Source organism: Hippoglossus hippoglossus, chromosome 11, assembly GCF_009819705.1.
Source record: "Hippoglossus hippoglossus isolate fHipHip1 chromosome 11, fHipHip1.pri, whole genome shotgun sequence".
Lineage (NCBI taxonomy): Eukaryota > Metazoa > Chordata > Actinopteri > Pleuronectiformes > Pleuronectidae > Hippoglossus > Hippoglossus hippoglossus.
Window position 1 is genome coordinate 17,837,987 of NC_047161.1, and position 16,339 is coordinate 17,854,325.

General features: G+C 41.1%; 1 protein-coding gene across 2 annotated transcripts in view; it reads right to left on the reverse strand.

The window, feature by feature from the left end:
• The window catches only part of trappc9 (trafficking protein particle complex 9), a 212,507-nt gene that overhangs the window by 141,991 nt on the left and 54,177 nt on the right, over positions 1–16,339 (reverse strand). For both annotated transcript variants that reach the window (XM_034599381.1, XM_034599380.1), the window contains 2 exons: positions 14,875–15,027; positions 688–806 (listed from right to left, as the gene is read on the reverse strand). In XM_034599381.1, coding sequence (XP_034455272.1) covers positions 688–806; positions 14,875–15,027 — 272 coding nt within the window. The remainder of the gene's footprint in view (positions 1–687; positions 807–14,874; positions 15,028–16,339) is intronic.

Below are 16,339 nucleotides of genomic sequence, written 5' to 3' on the forward strand. Positions count from 1 at the left end.
AGGAGAACGACGTTCCTCTGGTTGTCGAAGCTGAAACGAAGCAGCCACCACACTCGCAGCTGGTGCGGCTGCTGTGCTACGAATGACCCTCAGCAGGTAGACTCGGTCAGACCGCCCAGTTCTACCCATCGCTCATGCTGGGGACCTCCACAAAACCTTCTCCCCTGCTGATCGCCTCAATCTACTGCTTTCTCGTTCTCCATCTGGTCCTTTTTTCCTTCTGACACTATCTCTTTTCCCCCTTTGCACCTTTTTGCAGTTTCACACTGAAACCCTGTGAGCACTTTCCCTCTTCGTTCTATGCCTGTGCAGCTCTGTGGTTTGAGTCCTGATTCAAGGAGCCGAGCGCAACTGCAGCCAAGGAGAGAATCCAGATAGAGAAAACTCAGTGTTCCAAGCGTACACCAAAGGCTGTAGTTTGGTAGTAAATAATGCTATAGAGTCACCTCAAAATTTGCAAAGACTTGCACACACTGTTTCCATCTCTGATGTGAGGAGAGATTTAGAGGCCGTGGAGGAAGGTTTAATATGCCAACCTGAGAGGGAAAATGAATTGTTCCCAACCTTGTACTACAAGCCAGGAAAGACAAACAAAAGGGAAAAAAACTGCTTGCATCTTGATCCAGGAATGAGCAACACAATAGGGATTGTATTTTATGCATTGTAAAGAGGCGTTTGTGTGTTCACCTTAATATGGCTGTACTCTGCTTTGCCAGACTCACTGCTGACAGGCTTGGTCTCAGGCCTGGGTTTGAGGACTTGGCGCAGAGGACTGGAGATTGGCAGGCCTGTCACACTGATCCCATCTGAAAAGACATTGTGGCATCACACAGTCAGCAAAACAAAACACAATAAAGTACAGGGACATGTCTATCATTAAACAGGAGCTAGCAGAGCATCACGGTCATCACACTGAGCCGTTTTGTGTGTTTTACTAACTTTTTTTAATCTTCTCACTTTCCTTCATTTATCTAGGTAAGATTCCCAACATGTCCCAGAAGAACAATGTAACTCACAGTTAACTGATTTCAATGAAACAAGTAAACAGGCCAAGACCAAAGGCTTGTTTGCTTAGTTCATGCTGTCCTTGCAGTGATATCACTTCTGCTAGTGCGTGGCATCGTTTCTGTCCGTTGAACTCCCCCCAAGTTTTTTTACTTTGAGAACAGGGTGGATCAAGAGCAACGTGGATTGAGCTGAAGGCATTAATGACATTAATGAGGGAACATGGAGATCATCAGATGGCTGCTGGAGGGGGATTGTAGTTACTGTTGGTAAAGAGGACACATTCTGCTGGAAACTACGGGGGGAAAAAATAGGGGAAAAGTGCACAAAACCCAGAAACTGTGTTTTCTGGAGGAAACAAGGCAATGTGTTTTTCTCAGCGGCAACACCTATCGTTTAGGGGAGGACCACACAAAGTCACTGTGCCTCAAACCGGACTAAAAATGAGAAAGGCGCTGTGTTGACGTCATAGTTGGCAAACGCAATGACCAGTCCGTCGAGCCTCAAGCATAACAGCAGCTTAACAAACCCACAGGAGTAACCTTGACTTACTCCTTGGGGTATGTCATTGGTGAATTATAGGGCTGGGTGATATGACTTGAAATCAATATCATGATTATTGTAAACTTTAACCTGGATAATGATTTAATAACGATTATTTTACTCTTATTTTTGCATTGCCCATTTTCTCTGACAAGGTCTGTATTGGAATTGTATTGTAATATTGTGATATTAAACACATTGCAGTGTATCCTCTAAGATATTATTTAGCAGCGGGGGCCGGCAGTGTGTGTCTGCTCCTCTCTGTCGCTCTTCACACAAACTGACCATCACAGCTATCTAGTTATGAATCAATAACTTTTTTATCAATGTGTTTGAATACGTGCCTCATGAACTCTAGAGTGACTCAAACAAACACAAAGTTAACTTCAAGTCCTGTTCAGGGCCTAATAAAGACAGATTTGTGTTGGTGTTTATTGTTAACGTGTAAAGTGAGCGCAGGTCAGCAGGAGAGTGCGGAGGGAGGAAAGAATTAACTGAATCAACCGACATGAGCAAGATTAAGTCGGTGAGAGGTTACAAATATAATTTTACATTGCATAATTTTCACAATTTTTATAAGAAAAGATAGCTGGGCAGGACTAGAACACTACCAGCACATGAGCCAAGGTGCTTATTCAGGGTCATATTAATGGCTCTGTCCAACTCTTTATTTGGTTTACAGCATCTCAAGCCAGTGAAAAGCAGAAGAAATTAATTCTTAATTCCATCTGCTCAAATGTGTTTCCCTTGTAAAATTGAATACATGAACAAAGCAAAAGGGTACGAAGAGAGCGCATGTAGCTCCACCAAGGCTTACGCCCTATCTCGCAAGGTTAAAGAAAGGGAGGTCAATTTCCTGAATTCAATCAATTCATCAAAACCAGTACCAAAATGTATTGGGTATTATGGTTTCAATATATAGGAATAAAAACATATCCTCTACAGTGGAAACAATGACAGCTTTAGCCTCAGCCTAGTGTGTAGCCATTATGTGGATATCTGAATTTTTTAACCACTCCCTAAGTTTTAACATTAGCTGATGCTATCTAGCTAAAGCTGATCAACTTTATAATTTCAACTGAAGTAATTGGTTTGAAATTAGCTTGGGCGTCGACACATGGCAATGGTGCAACAGCAGCTTGGCAGCCATTGCAACAGTAATCAAGGAGGACTGGGCTTAGAGAACGGTCATTTGAAAGTTTGCTATGTGCAAAAACACAAAACTATTGCACTCGAGCACTGAAATAAACCAAACCTTCACAATGGTTATAATTATCACAGAAGCACTGGTTCACCTATAACTGTTATTCATGGCCATGCCTTTGTTTCCATTTTCAAGGCTTCATTGAGTTCCAATGAAATACAAAGTGTTAAAGGGGACATAGCATGCCCATTTTACCACAAGTTGATATGGTTCCTTGGGGTCTTAATGAAATGTCTGTAACATACTTTGGTCAAAATACCACAAGGATCATATAAAACAGCACCCTTTTTACCCTGTATAAAACAGCCCTCCACAGAGTGACCTGTTTTGAGTGCCTGTTCCTTTAAATGCTAATGAGCCAGCTCCCCCCTCCCCCCTCTCCCCCCATGATTTTAAACGATATAAATTACATATTTTATATGATATAAATTATCAAATTTATCACCAAGACCATGTAGGGAGACTTCCAGTTCCTTGTTACGACACAATACCCAGGAAGCGCAATCGAGTCGCTCAAGCATGACGTTTCTGACTTAGAGGAACTATAACAAAACGCGCGAGTGTTTTTTCCCCAGAGTTTTTGGGTTGGTAGACATGCCAGATACCCACATTAACCTGTAGAAGCACTAACAAAGTGGAATTTGCATGCTATGTCCCCTTTAAGCAGTTTCTTAATCCCTTAAAAAGTCCTGATTTCGATAACATTTCCCTTTTAGTGCAAAACTTTTTTGTTACCTTGAGCAGTTTGGTGATATTTAAATAAAAAGTGTAAAAAACATATTTTGACAGTTGTAAAAATGTAGGACATACACAATATATGTGTATTTATAGCACTGATACAACAAACTAATTGTATCAGTGTACTCCATCTCAATATACTTTATACAATTTAGCTTATAATATTTTAAAATGATGAATCATAGCTTTACTCTCGGCACGTGATAAACGAATGAATAAGTTCATATTCATGACCTTGAGATACGGAATAAGACCCTGTGTGTGTGGACACAGGAGCAGCTGCACTATCAGCAGCTGTGTTCGGCTTCACCAGAGGGGCTGCTGCTTTCAACCCATTCAGACAATACTCAAAAATGACGCCCAGAGCCCAGGCTCTGACGTCAAAGAAATCAAATCGCTCTCTGACGTCAATGGAATGCAAAGCCCTGCAATCTCCCCGAAGAGATGGGAAATTACCAGCCTTCACAGCAGCTCAGGCATTGAGTTCAGGATAGATAGAGTCTATCAAACAAAAAAACGGCCACATGCACCATCGGCAAAGTACAACCAAATGGAAAAGTATTTATCTTAAAAAGAGTCAGAGTCAAGTCTGAGCTAGAGATTAACACGTGTGAAATGACCATGGTGTTATAGTGATTGACTGAATGCTGAAAATGTAGATTATGCTTAATGTACCACAACATATAAATAGAGAGGAGTGTTGGGTTTGTATTAACAGCAAACAGCAGGAAAAGCAAATGAATACTGCAAAGTGAAGCAGGTCGGAAAACAGACTTCTAACTAAAAGAGTAAATTATTAAACATGGGAAGTAAAGCTGTTTCTCCAATAACAGGCAAAGTCAGGAAAAGCATAGATTTATTTATGTTAAGTTTTCACCTATTTCTCTACAATGCTACGTGCAAAGCTTCAGAAATTAGATAGGTAGAGAAAAAACAGACTTTATTTACCATATACTATAATTGACGACAGTTCACTTACACACACACGCTGTGTTCACAAGGCTCTGCATACATCTGTACTATCTCCTGTTATATTCTATTTCAAATAAAGGTCTGGTTCTATCTTAAAGGGGACATAGCATGCCCATTTTACCACAAGTTGATATGGTTCCTTGGGGTCTTAATGAAATGTCTGTAACATACTTTGGTCAAAATACCACAAGGATCATTTAAAACAGCACCCTTTTTACCCTGTATAAAACAGCCCTCCACAGAGTGACCTGTTTTGAGTGCCTGTTCCTTTAAATGCTAATGAGCCAGCTCCCCCCTCCCCCCTCTCCCCCCATGATTTTAAACGATATAAATTACATATTTTATATGATATAAATTATCAAATATGCATCCCATACTTTGTATTCCCCTTCTGTTGTCCTGGAGTTTTAATTTTCCCAATCACATAATTAAATGTCCCCCTCTGCCCATCCACTACAAGCACACAAGCAGACAGACAGAGAGAGAAAGAGAGGTGGGGGGGGGGGGGCTATGAAGACCATCATTAACCCCCGAACCCCGACATTCAACGGGTACAACAACAAGCGGAGAAAGCAGAATCGCGGGCTGACTTTATATATACAGTCTATGGGGCTGACCAGCGCGGAGAAATGCACGTCCCGTGTGAACAGCCAGGCGGCTGCGCGCTTGGGAACGGCGCTGCGCTGCCTCGCAGCGGCGCTTCCGCGTCCGGTGTACCCCGGCGTAACGAGTGGGGGGGCTCGGTGTGTTTGGCCGGTGTTACAGTAGTGCTGAACACTGCGGAAGTCTTCCACACTGCTGGCTGTGTGGCGTTGACACAAATTCCAGCTCACGCACGGGAGAGCGAGTGGTCGCTCCCGAGCAGCTGCTGCAGCCTCCCAGTCCCAACGATCCAGACAAATGCCACATGTGAGTGAATCGCGGGCTGACCAGCGGAGAAATGCTCGTCCCGTGTGAACAGCCAGGCAGAACTTCCAGTTCCTTGTTACGACACAATACGCAGGAAGCTCAATCGAGTCGCTCAAGCATGACGTTTCTGACTTAGAGGAACCATAACAAAACGCGCAAGTGTTTTTTTCCCAGAGTTTTGGGGTTGGTAGACATGCCAGATACCCACATTAACCTGTAGAAGCACTAACAAAGTGGAATTTGCATGCTATGTCCCCTTTAAATAAAAGAGGTTTAAGAGGTTTAAAAGAGGCTGCTATGTTGTGAGAATTCTTGAGACAGAAAACCAATCATGTGCTGCGTTCTTGCCACCGTTATTTATTCCATATCGCTCAGGTATATCTGCGGCTTGCTCCCAGAGTCCAAAGACTGGGTTAGGTCAATTTAAGAAAATTGACCATGGTTGTGAATGATAGCGTGAATGATTGTTCTCTCTTTTGACCCTGCGAAACACTGGTGACCGGTCCAGTGTGTTACCCGCCTTTCCCAATGTGAGCTGGGATTGGCCCCAGCCCCCATTACTGCATACGTGGTGGGGACGGACACACTCGGGCCAATGTTATCGCTGCGTGAAAAACAGGGCTAAGTCATTTGTATGACGTGTAGCAGTGCAGCAGAGATGCAAAGAGTGGAGGCTCTACATCCTGCAAAAAAAGTTATACCTAGAGTAGTTAGTTTGACACAACTTGGGCTTGTTTGGAATGTTCTTCACATTTTTGCTATTTGCTACTGAAGAAATGCATGGCACCTAACACCATGCGAACATGAAAACAAATTGACCAAATTTACTGGACAATCCTGACAAGTAAATATGTAAATATGGACTAATTGAAACTATTTAATTCAAATCAATCCACCTGTTGGAGATCTAGAGGCTGATACACAATGCAGCAAGTTTTCTGGTATTTTTTCTTCAATCAAGAACAATTACAGTTTTGCGTCGGCCATAGTCTTGTTCTTCATTTTATGCCACATGGCCTTGGTTGGTGGAGCGGTGGGATGAAGCCATCACACTGTCAGACGTTTGTCCCCTTTCTTTTTATCAATAACCTGAAACTCCACCACATTTTCCTTTGATTGTCAACTTTCACCGGGAACAGCTCATAATCTCAGTGATGAGGGGCCACAACTGTGTGAAACCTGTCGTTTGCTATTGATTGCCGTTAGCTTGCTATTGCCTCATTCTCTGCATCCAGCTGTTTAACAGATCAGACATGCATCCAGACATAGACTCAGAGTGGCAGAAAGGGAAAAGTCCCAAAATAAAGCCATCGCTTTTAGACTTTATGGCCTGCATCCTCTATTATGGTACTCAGGCTGTTTCAGGAGCTATATATGACTTGCTGTGTCCTGCGGCACAGAGACTGCGTGAGTAATGAGTGGCATGATTAACAATGGCACTGCTCACAATCACCCCCCTCCTTCACACCCTCCTTCCAATCAGTATCTGTCTAGCTCTCCGTCGAATGGCCTCGGGGAGAATCGGGTGTATTCAGCATTTCTATCAGTGGCTACCTCGATGAAACAGCAGATATTGGGAGTGTCACTTCGGAAGAAATTGTGAAATTATTCGATCTGAAGGTTCATGAGATATGGGTCTCTGCATTGTCAATTGCTTTGACATTTACATGTCTTTTACAGGGAAGATATCATCAAATAAATACTAACATTATGACCTGCTACAGTGTAAACATTAAAAAAAACATTCAATATCCAGTTAAACTCCAAACAGCTCTTTACTGGTGCTTCCTATGATGAGTACTATATCACCTAAAGACACAATATTTCATAACAGTGAATAAAACCACCCACAGATGTTCCAGCTTTGTGTTATTTCTGGACATTAAATGCACCATTAATCCAATTCAAACAATATGAAAAGAATCTATTAGAGCACCATCTAACAGCATCTCATTTAAAAGCACAGGGTAATTCTGAGGTGACATGCAGCTCTGAAACTGTAAGAACACCATTACACATCTATCAGTGTATCAGAGAGAGTATACTAGTATCTGAGCTAATGACTGGAATAGGCTGTAAGCCGAAATTAACATGTCATTTTACAGCAGCACTATGTCCTTATGCATGAAAATGCTAAGCAAGCCATGGAAAGAAAACAACAGCTGCTTTTAGGTTGCACCAGGATGAGGCTTTCATTGTTGCTGAGGACTTTAACCATCAAATTGTAAGGTCTGTCTTTCCCAAATTTCTTCAGAATGTCTCTTGGGGAGACAAAAACCAGGACCATGTTTACACCAACATCGCCAGGCCCAGCAAAGCCACTCTCCTTCCACGCCTGGGACAGTTTGACCACTTATTCTTCTTCCTGGAACCCAAATACCCCTCTGTCAAGGGCTTTGCCAACTATTCTGCTTGCCATTGATACAATTCAAGAACGTTTCTTTGCAACGAGGAGGAAAATTAAAACACTCAAAGAACAATTTTGTACACCTCGGTCTACTGACACCAGGGTCGTTCTGTTTTCTGAGAAAGATAAAGTTGGTGGGAACATCTCTTTCAAATACATTGTAATCTACTCTTAATAATTTTTTCCCAGTATCAGAATTTCACGAAGTCCAGAACTGTACCAAGGATTTTACCGTTTTTAAAGTTTCAACATGTGGGTGGTCATGAGGTGAAACTGACTATTCATACACCTTGTGTGCAAATAATTAATTCTGTTGTCTTGGCCACATTGATTTATAGCTGGCTAATGCAACGCAATGTTTGAAGGGCCTAAGCGGCAGCTTAAACAAAAGGGCATGTTTTCTTTTGGCCAACGAAGTCCATGTCATCAGCATACTCAAGCAATCTAAACTGCTCCTCATTGATCATAATTTGTTCGTAAAAAGAGAGAATAGCACAGGGGGAGAAATAAATAAAGAGCTTGACTAAAATCCATGAACATGTCCATGGCCTTTCTTTTACAGGCATACACTGTTTTATTAACTGTATTAAGCAGATACCACCTACTCTATGTTAGTGGATGGAACATGGACCAAATTAAAAAGTCAAAGTGTATGACTGTGCATGTCAAAAACATTTCTCAAACCTGGTTTTTGTCATGTTAAGTAGTTCTACTCACTCGGATGTTTGTTCATGTGCTCATTTTCCCAGTAAATTTGGTTTTAATTGGCTCTTTGACGTTACAAAGCATGGATGAAACGTCATGATTGACAGCTGAGACTGAGTCACGATTGATCGAGTGTGTGTATTGGGGGGTTTGCATCCCCTGATCGCGACTGTGCAGACTGGCTCCAAGTGTGCAAGGTGGTAGCGTTCATATCCAAGATATTTTGGCTTCATCAAATTGGAGAAAGTGGAAATGTGTCATCCATCTTCATCGACAGTCTGCGGCTGTGACCAAATCTTTAGAGCTAACAGACAATTCTGCTCCTTGAGCTAACAGTTGAATCTAATCTCTCAGCTAATAAGCTTCCATTCTCTGTGGGATGCTGTCTACCCTGAGGGTGAAGGTATGTCTCTGGTGATGTCGCTTCACGAGCAGATCCTCTGCATTCTGCAATATTTTCCTTTTTGCCAGGTAGCCCAGTTGTCAGTGACATTGCCTTAGCAATGCACATCTGTGTATTTGGGGGAGGGGGGGGGCTTTGGAAGGAGCACTGATGGAAGTCACGTCAAAAAACGTGAACAAGATTACAAATCAGACCAGACATTCTTTGAAGCACTTTGGTCACCACCAAAAAAATAGGTTTGATACCCTACTGCTCTGACCGAAGCAGACAGCAGCAACTGTAAAAGCTTTCAAGGAAGGGTATTAGGTTGAGGAGCAGCTGTGTTGTATCACTTGACAACGGCAGAGAGCAGCATGGAAATGGAAATCTAACATGAACGTGTCATAGGTTATTACTTTAAAAAGTATTCTTTGGGACTACGCCTGCTGGTGCAAGTTCAAAGTTCAGTATTTAAAAACTAGCTACAGAAGTAGGACAGCAGTGCATTTCCTCTGAAGTCAACTGAGCACAAACAATGAGAAATCAGGACAGGAAAAACTTTCCTGTCCCTTACTAATGTCAACAGAGCTTCTGAATGCATCTCCCTCCTTTAATCCATACTTCAGTTGGTATAATGTGTTTGTTGTGTCCCTAACTATTTCAGATGTGGGTATTTACTGTGGTACAAGATGCAGCCTCCAAAGACAACCATAGTGTAGGTAGCAATTAGGTACGAGACTTATTCAATGCAATAAAGCCTGCTGTAAGTCAACACCCATTAGTCCTGAGAGATGACATCACCCTCATCTGATTCAGAGTTATGGTGACATGGTATCCGAAAGAAACCGAAAGTGAGAGGTAAACTGGTATGAGGATAAATCAATGAGGCTCGGCTTGTATTGAATATTCTCACTGCACTCTTCTATGATTTGCGCCCCCTGCCTCGGCTGAGACACAAGGGACGCGTGTGCAGCACCATCAAGCAACATCGCGGTTAAGGCTGATGGCTTCATTTTCATCACAATGCAAATAAATACTGCTTCATTAATAAATAGCATATATTTGTTTTGATGAAATGACACTGACGATGCATTATATCACTGTCAATGTTCTGACAGGCGGGCGTGAATCTGGTATGAACTAATTCCCACCTTCAGTGCAGCATGACAAAGAGTTAAAAACTCAAACTTGCTCACATAAGGGCTACATTTTATATTAAGTATGGAGAAGTGCTGATGTGAACACAATGTGCCAGCATCATACACACCAGACAGACTCTGACGCACACCCCACAAGCTGTGAGCTATCATTTTATCCTCAGGCTGTAGAGGTGGAAAACTAGAAAGTCTGAAAAATTGGGAGAGAGAAACAGAAAAAGAGCACATATGTCGAATTTTTCACCAGAGAGAAGTGATGAAAATTCACATGTTCACAATCATGTTCAGATCGGTTCGGGGGGGGAGGCAGTGGAAGCTCTGATTGTACTGACCTTCCCTGGGTTAACAAGAATAATGAATATTTCAACTGATTTTTATTTAAAATACCTGAAACAATTTCCCAACTTTCTAAGGATAGTATTTTCAAATGCATCTCATATTTTTTCTATTTCTCATTAAAATGCAGATTCCATGTCAAAACTAAATAGTTAAACAGTTTGTTTAAAAAAAAGATGAAGCTTCAGTCCAGAAGCAGTTAGCTTAGCTGTCAATTAAATCTAGAAGGGGAGGAAACACCTGACTCAGTCCGGATAAAAAAAATCCACGTAAAGATAGAATATGCAACAATTCTTAATTAAAATGTCTAAAAACAATTCTACCTTTGTTATATATATTATTGATTATAAACCCAGAAAACTCCCAACATTTGTATTCAAGGTATCAGGACATTTTTGTCATTTACCTGTTGCTTTGCCCGTATCTGTAACTTTTGGGGCAAACAACTAATGACAAAAGAAAAACTCTGCCAGCCAGTTCGCCAATAAGCCAGTCAGCTTGTTTTCCCTTCCATTGTTTGGAATGGTCAATCGTAATCAGGGTTCTTGCACCATGTTTAAAGCAACATTTTACAAACCTTTACGTAAATCTCACTACCACAAAAAAAAGTTATGATTTACCATGATGGGCAGTAGGGATAAACACAGGCTACGCACCAGAAGTACCGAGATAACATATCCATAAAAGCTAGCCAGCAGCACTGGCAGTGTCTATAGGCAATAAAGTTTTAAAGATGTTTTTATAGTAGGACACTGTGCGTGACAAATTCCCATCAGCCTTAAATGCACCGCCTGCAATTTAATACTTTGCAGTAGATTTATGGTCAATTTAAGACAATTAAAGACAGTTTAAGACCGTAATTTAGTTGATTGAAATTTAACACTTTTTAGGACTTTTTAAGGAGCCGAGAGAACCCTGGTAATGGATCACAATTATTCATTGACATTTGCTGAATAAAGTGAATACAACTTGGGCTGTTTATTTAGCTAATCAACTTCTGGCCTCATTTTTACCATGGAAACAAGAGAGGTATAAATCCTCTCCAAGCTTCGACAAGAGAGCAAAATGACATATTTCCCAAAATGTTGATTCACAAAAAACTATTTGTCTTTTTCTTAGTCAACTATTCGTAGTTATTCTTCATTGTCCCTTAACATCTTCACTTGTCTCTGACTTGTTGTTCTACAATTACAGCAAACTTCCTAAGGGTGGCTGTAGCTAAGGATGTAGAGCGAGTCACCCTCTAATTGCAGGTTTGCCAGCTGCTCCCCGTACATATGTCAAAGTGTCCTTAAGCAGGACACTGAACCCAAATTGCTGCAAACGCCTTGTCTGTGTGTGTGTGGGTGGGGGTGGGGGTGCGGGCAAAGTGTAAAGCACTTTGGATAAAAGCACAATATAACTGCGAACCCTTTAATATCCACTTACCACTTACTTGGTGCTGTAAAGAAATCCAAGGGATTTCACACCAAATGGAACCCATTGGCTCAAAATGTAAAGTTAAGCAGAAATTGACTGATTTTCTGGCTAAGTTTAATAACCATATCCAGAAGGTGGGGACGCATTAAAAGATACATGCATTCATGGACCGAGTTGTTTCAAGACGCGATTTTTTAATATACTGCATTTTAGAAAAGAGTAAAACTGAAGAATGTAATGCATCCTTCTTTCACATCTGTTTTTGTGCCTTTAGGAGAAGTGCTTTTTTGTGTTATGTGTTGATGTGCACGGAGACAACAACAATAAGATCCTTTTGAAAATGGCACAGCGGAGCAGCAGGGAACATAATTCCACAACGTTAACGAAGATTATCACTAGCTTTCAAAATATACACAGCCCTGAGACAATCAATAAGCTCCCTCTGATTTCACTACAGCAGAAACTCACACTGACATTATAAGAGCATTGTAATAGAACCGTTTTTATAACGACTAAATAACAAGATTGCAACAATTTCATTTCATTTGTTATCCAGACTAAATTCTAGTTTTTCCTTTTTTTTTTTTGTATCTTCTCACCTGATTCTCAGCAAGTCATTGAATAAACCTTTTTTTGGAAAACACGTCCATAAGAAACAGTTTCCTAGACAACAAATGCCTCAGGGAAAGTGTATTATGCTGTTGCCTCAAACAAGGAAATAATTTACCACAATATGGCAGTATTACAATTTTTACATGACCATATGTGGTGGTGAAGCAAGACAACAGAACAGTTGTTGACTGCACCAGCTGTGCCTCGAACAATCGAGATTTCACAGTTGAATTAGCAAAGACGGCAGAAAATAGGTAATCTCCGTGCACAGGAGCACAGACTAAAAACAAAGCCAAACCACTGGCTCTATGCAAATAGGTTCATTAGTATAATAACATTATTATAGTGATTACATTATTGTATTAGAGTGTGAGATAGCATCAAATGTGTTTAGCGAAAGCTGCATCCCATAATGTCACCTTAATAACTACATTCCGAGCTGCTGTAGGAACCACGTCTTATCTCCCTAATTCAGGGCCCCAATTATTGCTCAGCTAATTAAAACTCTGAAACAGTATCACTTAAATGACCTCATGAGAGGAGAAGAGAAGAATGGCCCCGGGGCTGAAATAAACATGCAGCACTGTATATGTTTACTCTCCCGGCCTTCTGGCGAGGTAACGTCATGTGGTGCAGAAGCAGGTCCATATTGATCGCTCACTATTCATCAGCACAGAGAGTCAGTGGTGAAAAGGTTCAAGCGTCTGATGAAGGAGGTAGAGAGGTCAGGAGTAAGACAGGAAAGAAAGGAACTACAAGAAAGACCGGAGAAGGAATGCAATGAATGAGCTTCCAGGTAGGGGGAGAAGGTCAGAGTTTTTTTCTTTAAACTAGGAATAAAAATTACCAGAGGGGGAATCCGACAGTTGAAATGAGGAAGCCAGAAGCTAGGAGAGAAATGGAGGTGTAGAGACCTCGAGACCTCGCTCCTATTACTGTTGAATCTTAAATAAGGCAGGTAGAATCGCTGTAACAGAAAGTGCTCCATCTGCAGGGGCACATTAACACTCATTTCTGCCTCCGACACCTCAGCTGGCTGATGGTACGTTTCTACAATCATCCACCACAGTGTTGCAACTAATGATTATATTCACTATTAGTAATTCTGTTACTGTTTGGTCTATAAAATGTGAGGATGTTGATGACAATCACAGTCCAACATGATGCCCTCAAACCTCAAAGATATGCATTTACCAATGATATAACATTTTAAAAAGGGAGTATGGTCTCTAACATGAGATGATAAAATCAGCAAATGTTAATTGTTTCAGCACAAATCCACTAAAGGTTAATAGAGAGAAAAAACTATGGAAAGAAAAACAATGCACATCGAGGCCATATTCATCAAGCAATCTGTAACGTGATGACCCATTTTGACCCACTCCATCCCAGTGTTTCCAACAGAATTAACTCAATCTATAGCGGTTATGCAACAAATTCCAAGTGACAGGTAAACCGACTAAAGAGCGAAAGATCAGTTCCCGCGTGAGAGAAAGAACTGCATTGATGCCACAGCTGCAGCTGGAACTCAGAGGTCTGACTATCTGCATGGATGGTGAAAACATTATGGAGCATAGCGTGAGCATGTGGTAGCACACACTATCAGAAACACACATTCCCGGGAAGCGTGAGGGAACATGTGGCAAATAGCGCTGCACATACCAAGTTATAAATTTCATACGTTATTATGAGAAGTGTTTTTGGTTCATTTTGAATATGGAGGGCTGCCACAATTTAGATGCTTAATGGGAAACACTGTGTTCATCCACTTCAACCTCATCAATGGCTATGTGAACAAATAAACTATTGTTTGTTCTTTACATATTCATATTCCTGTTTGGCTCTGAATATTTTCTATTCATTTCTTAAGATGTGCAAAAGGCAAAAGAAGACAGTTTCTTTAAATGCAAGTCCTTGAGATTTCAATGAAATCATACCTCACTTAATGGTGAGCTCTTTTTCAGCAATACCTGTCAATGCTTTCCTCTCAGTGATGAAAGGAAAGCATTGTCTATTTAGTGGTTTTTATCAGTAGTGAAACAACTCAGTTTGGTTTGGCGGCACACACACACAGTATAGTCACAGTAACTGCTCAAGAAGTGTTTACTGTTATTAAATGATATTAAATGATAAAGATATTGAACAACACTTGCTGATACCACAAGTAAAAAAAGGTGGCCCCATGTCAACCAGGCTGAAATGTCATGGACAACAACTTAAAAGGGGATAATCATGACTAAATATAAGGTCATTCATTTCTATATTTGCTGTTGAATGGTTTTCATGAATAATGTGCATCATAACCTGGGAACCTGTATTACTGCACTATATAAATGTAGAGTTAGCAGTTTAAAAAGTTAATATTTGACAACCACAATATGTTGAGCTCGCACACATTTAACAAGCTCAGCAGGTTTACACTGACAGATGCTGCAGGCAATGAGTTTTCATCTGGGTTGAAATGTGAATTCCTGGGTCCACTCACCGTCATTGAGGTCCTGCAGCAGGTGCTCCTGACCAGAGAAGTCCACCTTGACTTGGATATTGACAGTCAGCGTCACAGCCTTGCCGGGTTTTACAGGCAGGTGAGACAAAGCCTCGTCCAGCTCCCAGCTCAGGAACTCCCCAAACATTTTCTCTGCACAGACACAAAAGAAGAAAAAAGATAAAGAAAAGTGAGATTGACAATGCTGAGCATGTAGCCACTGAAAGGCAAGTTGCACAATTTTGTGCATTAAGCAGAAATATTCACTTGAAGTTGACATAATTAAATGTCCCCCTCTGCCCATCCACTACAGCCACACAAGCAGTCATATAGATAAAAAAGAGAGAGGGGGGGGGGGGGGGCTAAAGGCTTGCTTGGAGAATACGCCATTTACCCCCGACACCCGACATTGAATGGGTTACATACAACAACAAGCGGAGAATCGCGGGCTGACCGGCGCGGAGAAATGCGGGTCCGGTGTGAACAGCCAGGCGGCTGCGCGCTTGAGAATGATGCTGCACGGCGCGGGGCGGCGCTTCAGCGCCCGGTGTAAACCTGGCGTTACACACCAAGAAGGCCACATGCCAATGCAACAAGGAAGTGCACTTTTTCTGTTTTTCATATTATTCAAGTAATAAACAAATATCGGTATCGGCTATCGGCTAGATTGTTGTTTTAAATATCGGTATCGGCCAAGAATTTCCATATCGGTGCATCCCTAATTTACACTTATCTAGAGAGGATTTTTAGTGCCACGTATAAGAAAAAGTTGAGAGAAGGAGGATGTATTTTCATTCAGCATTTCGAGAATAAAGTCAAAATGTTAAGAATAAACTTGAAATTTCAATATTAAAGTTTAAAAATTTAACAAACTGCATCAAACTACTATCATTAGCACATTTGACTGCCTCTACAAAATGCCTTATATAAGTGAATTTTGGGAATTTAGAATCACTTCAGAATTTATTTTAGTAACAATGAAATTCTTTCTCCTTTAGAGCATTACCACTGGTAATCAGTGTACGGACAGGAGAAGGAGGAAGTGGTGGCCACATTCGGGCAATACTGAATTAGCTGGTAATGAATAAATACAAGGATATCGATGGATAAACCATACACACCTTTAACTGGATTTGAGGAATTTACTTTATTCTCAACATTTTGACTTCGGTCATGAAAAAGTATTTCAACTTTATTCTCAAAATTAAAAATTAAAAAAAGAGTATAGTTTGCATTTAGATTTTAATGTTATTCTCAAAGTGCAAAGTGAACATCTTCCTCCTCTCATGCCTAATACCTTCCTTACTTATACGCATTTTGCTTTCTGGTGCAACAAAGCTGCTGATTGGCCTCCTAGCTACAAAGACTGTATGTGCACGCCACCACACCTGACTATGTCCCCAAGCCTTCCACCTGGGATGAATGACTCAGCTGCATCTACTTCAACCAGGGGCATCAAATGACT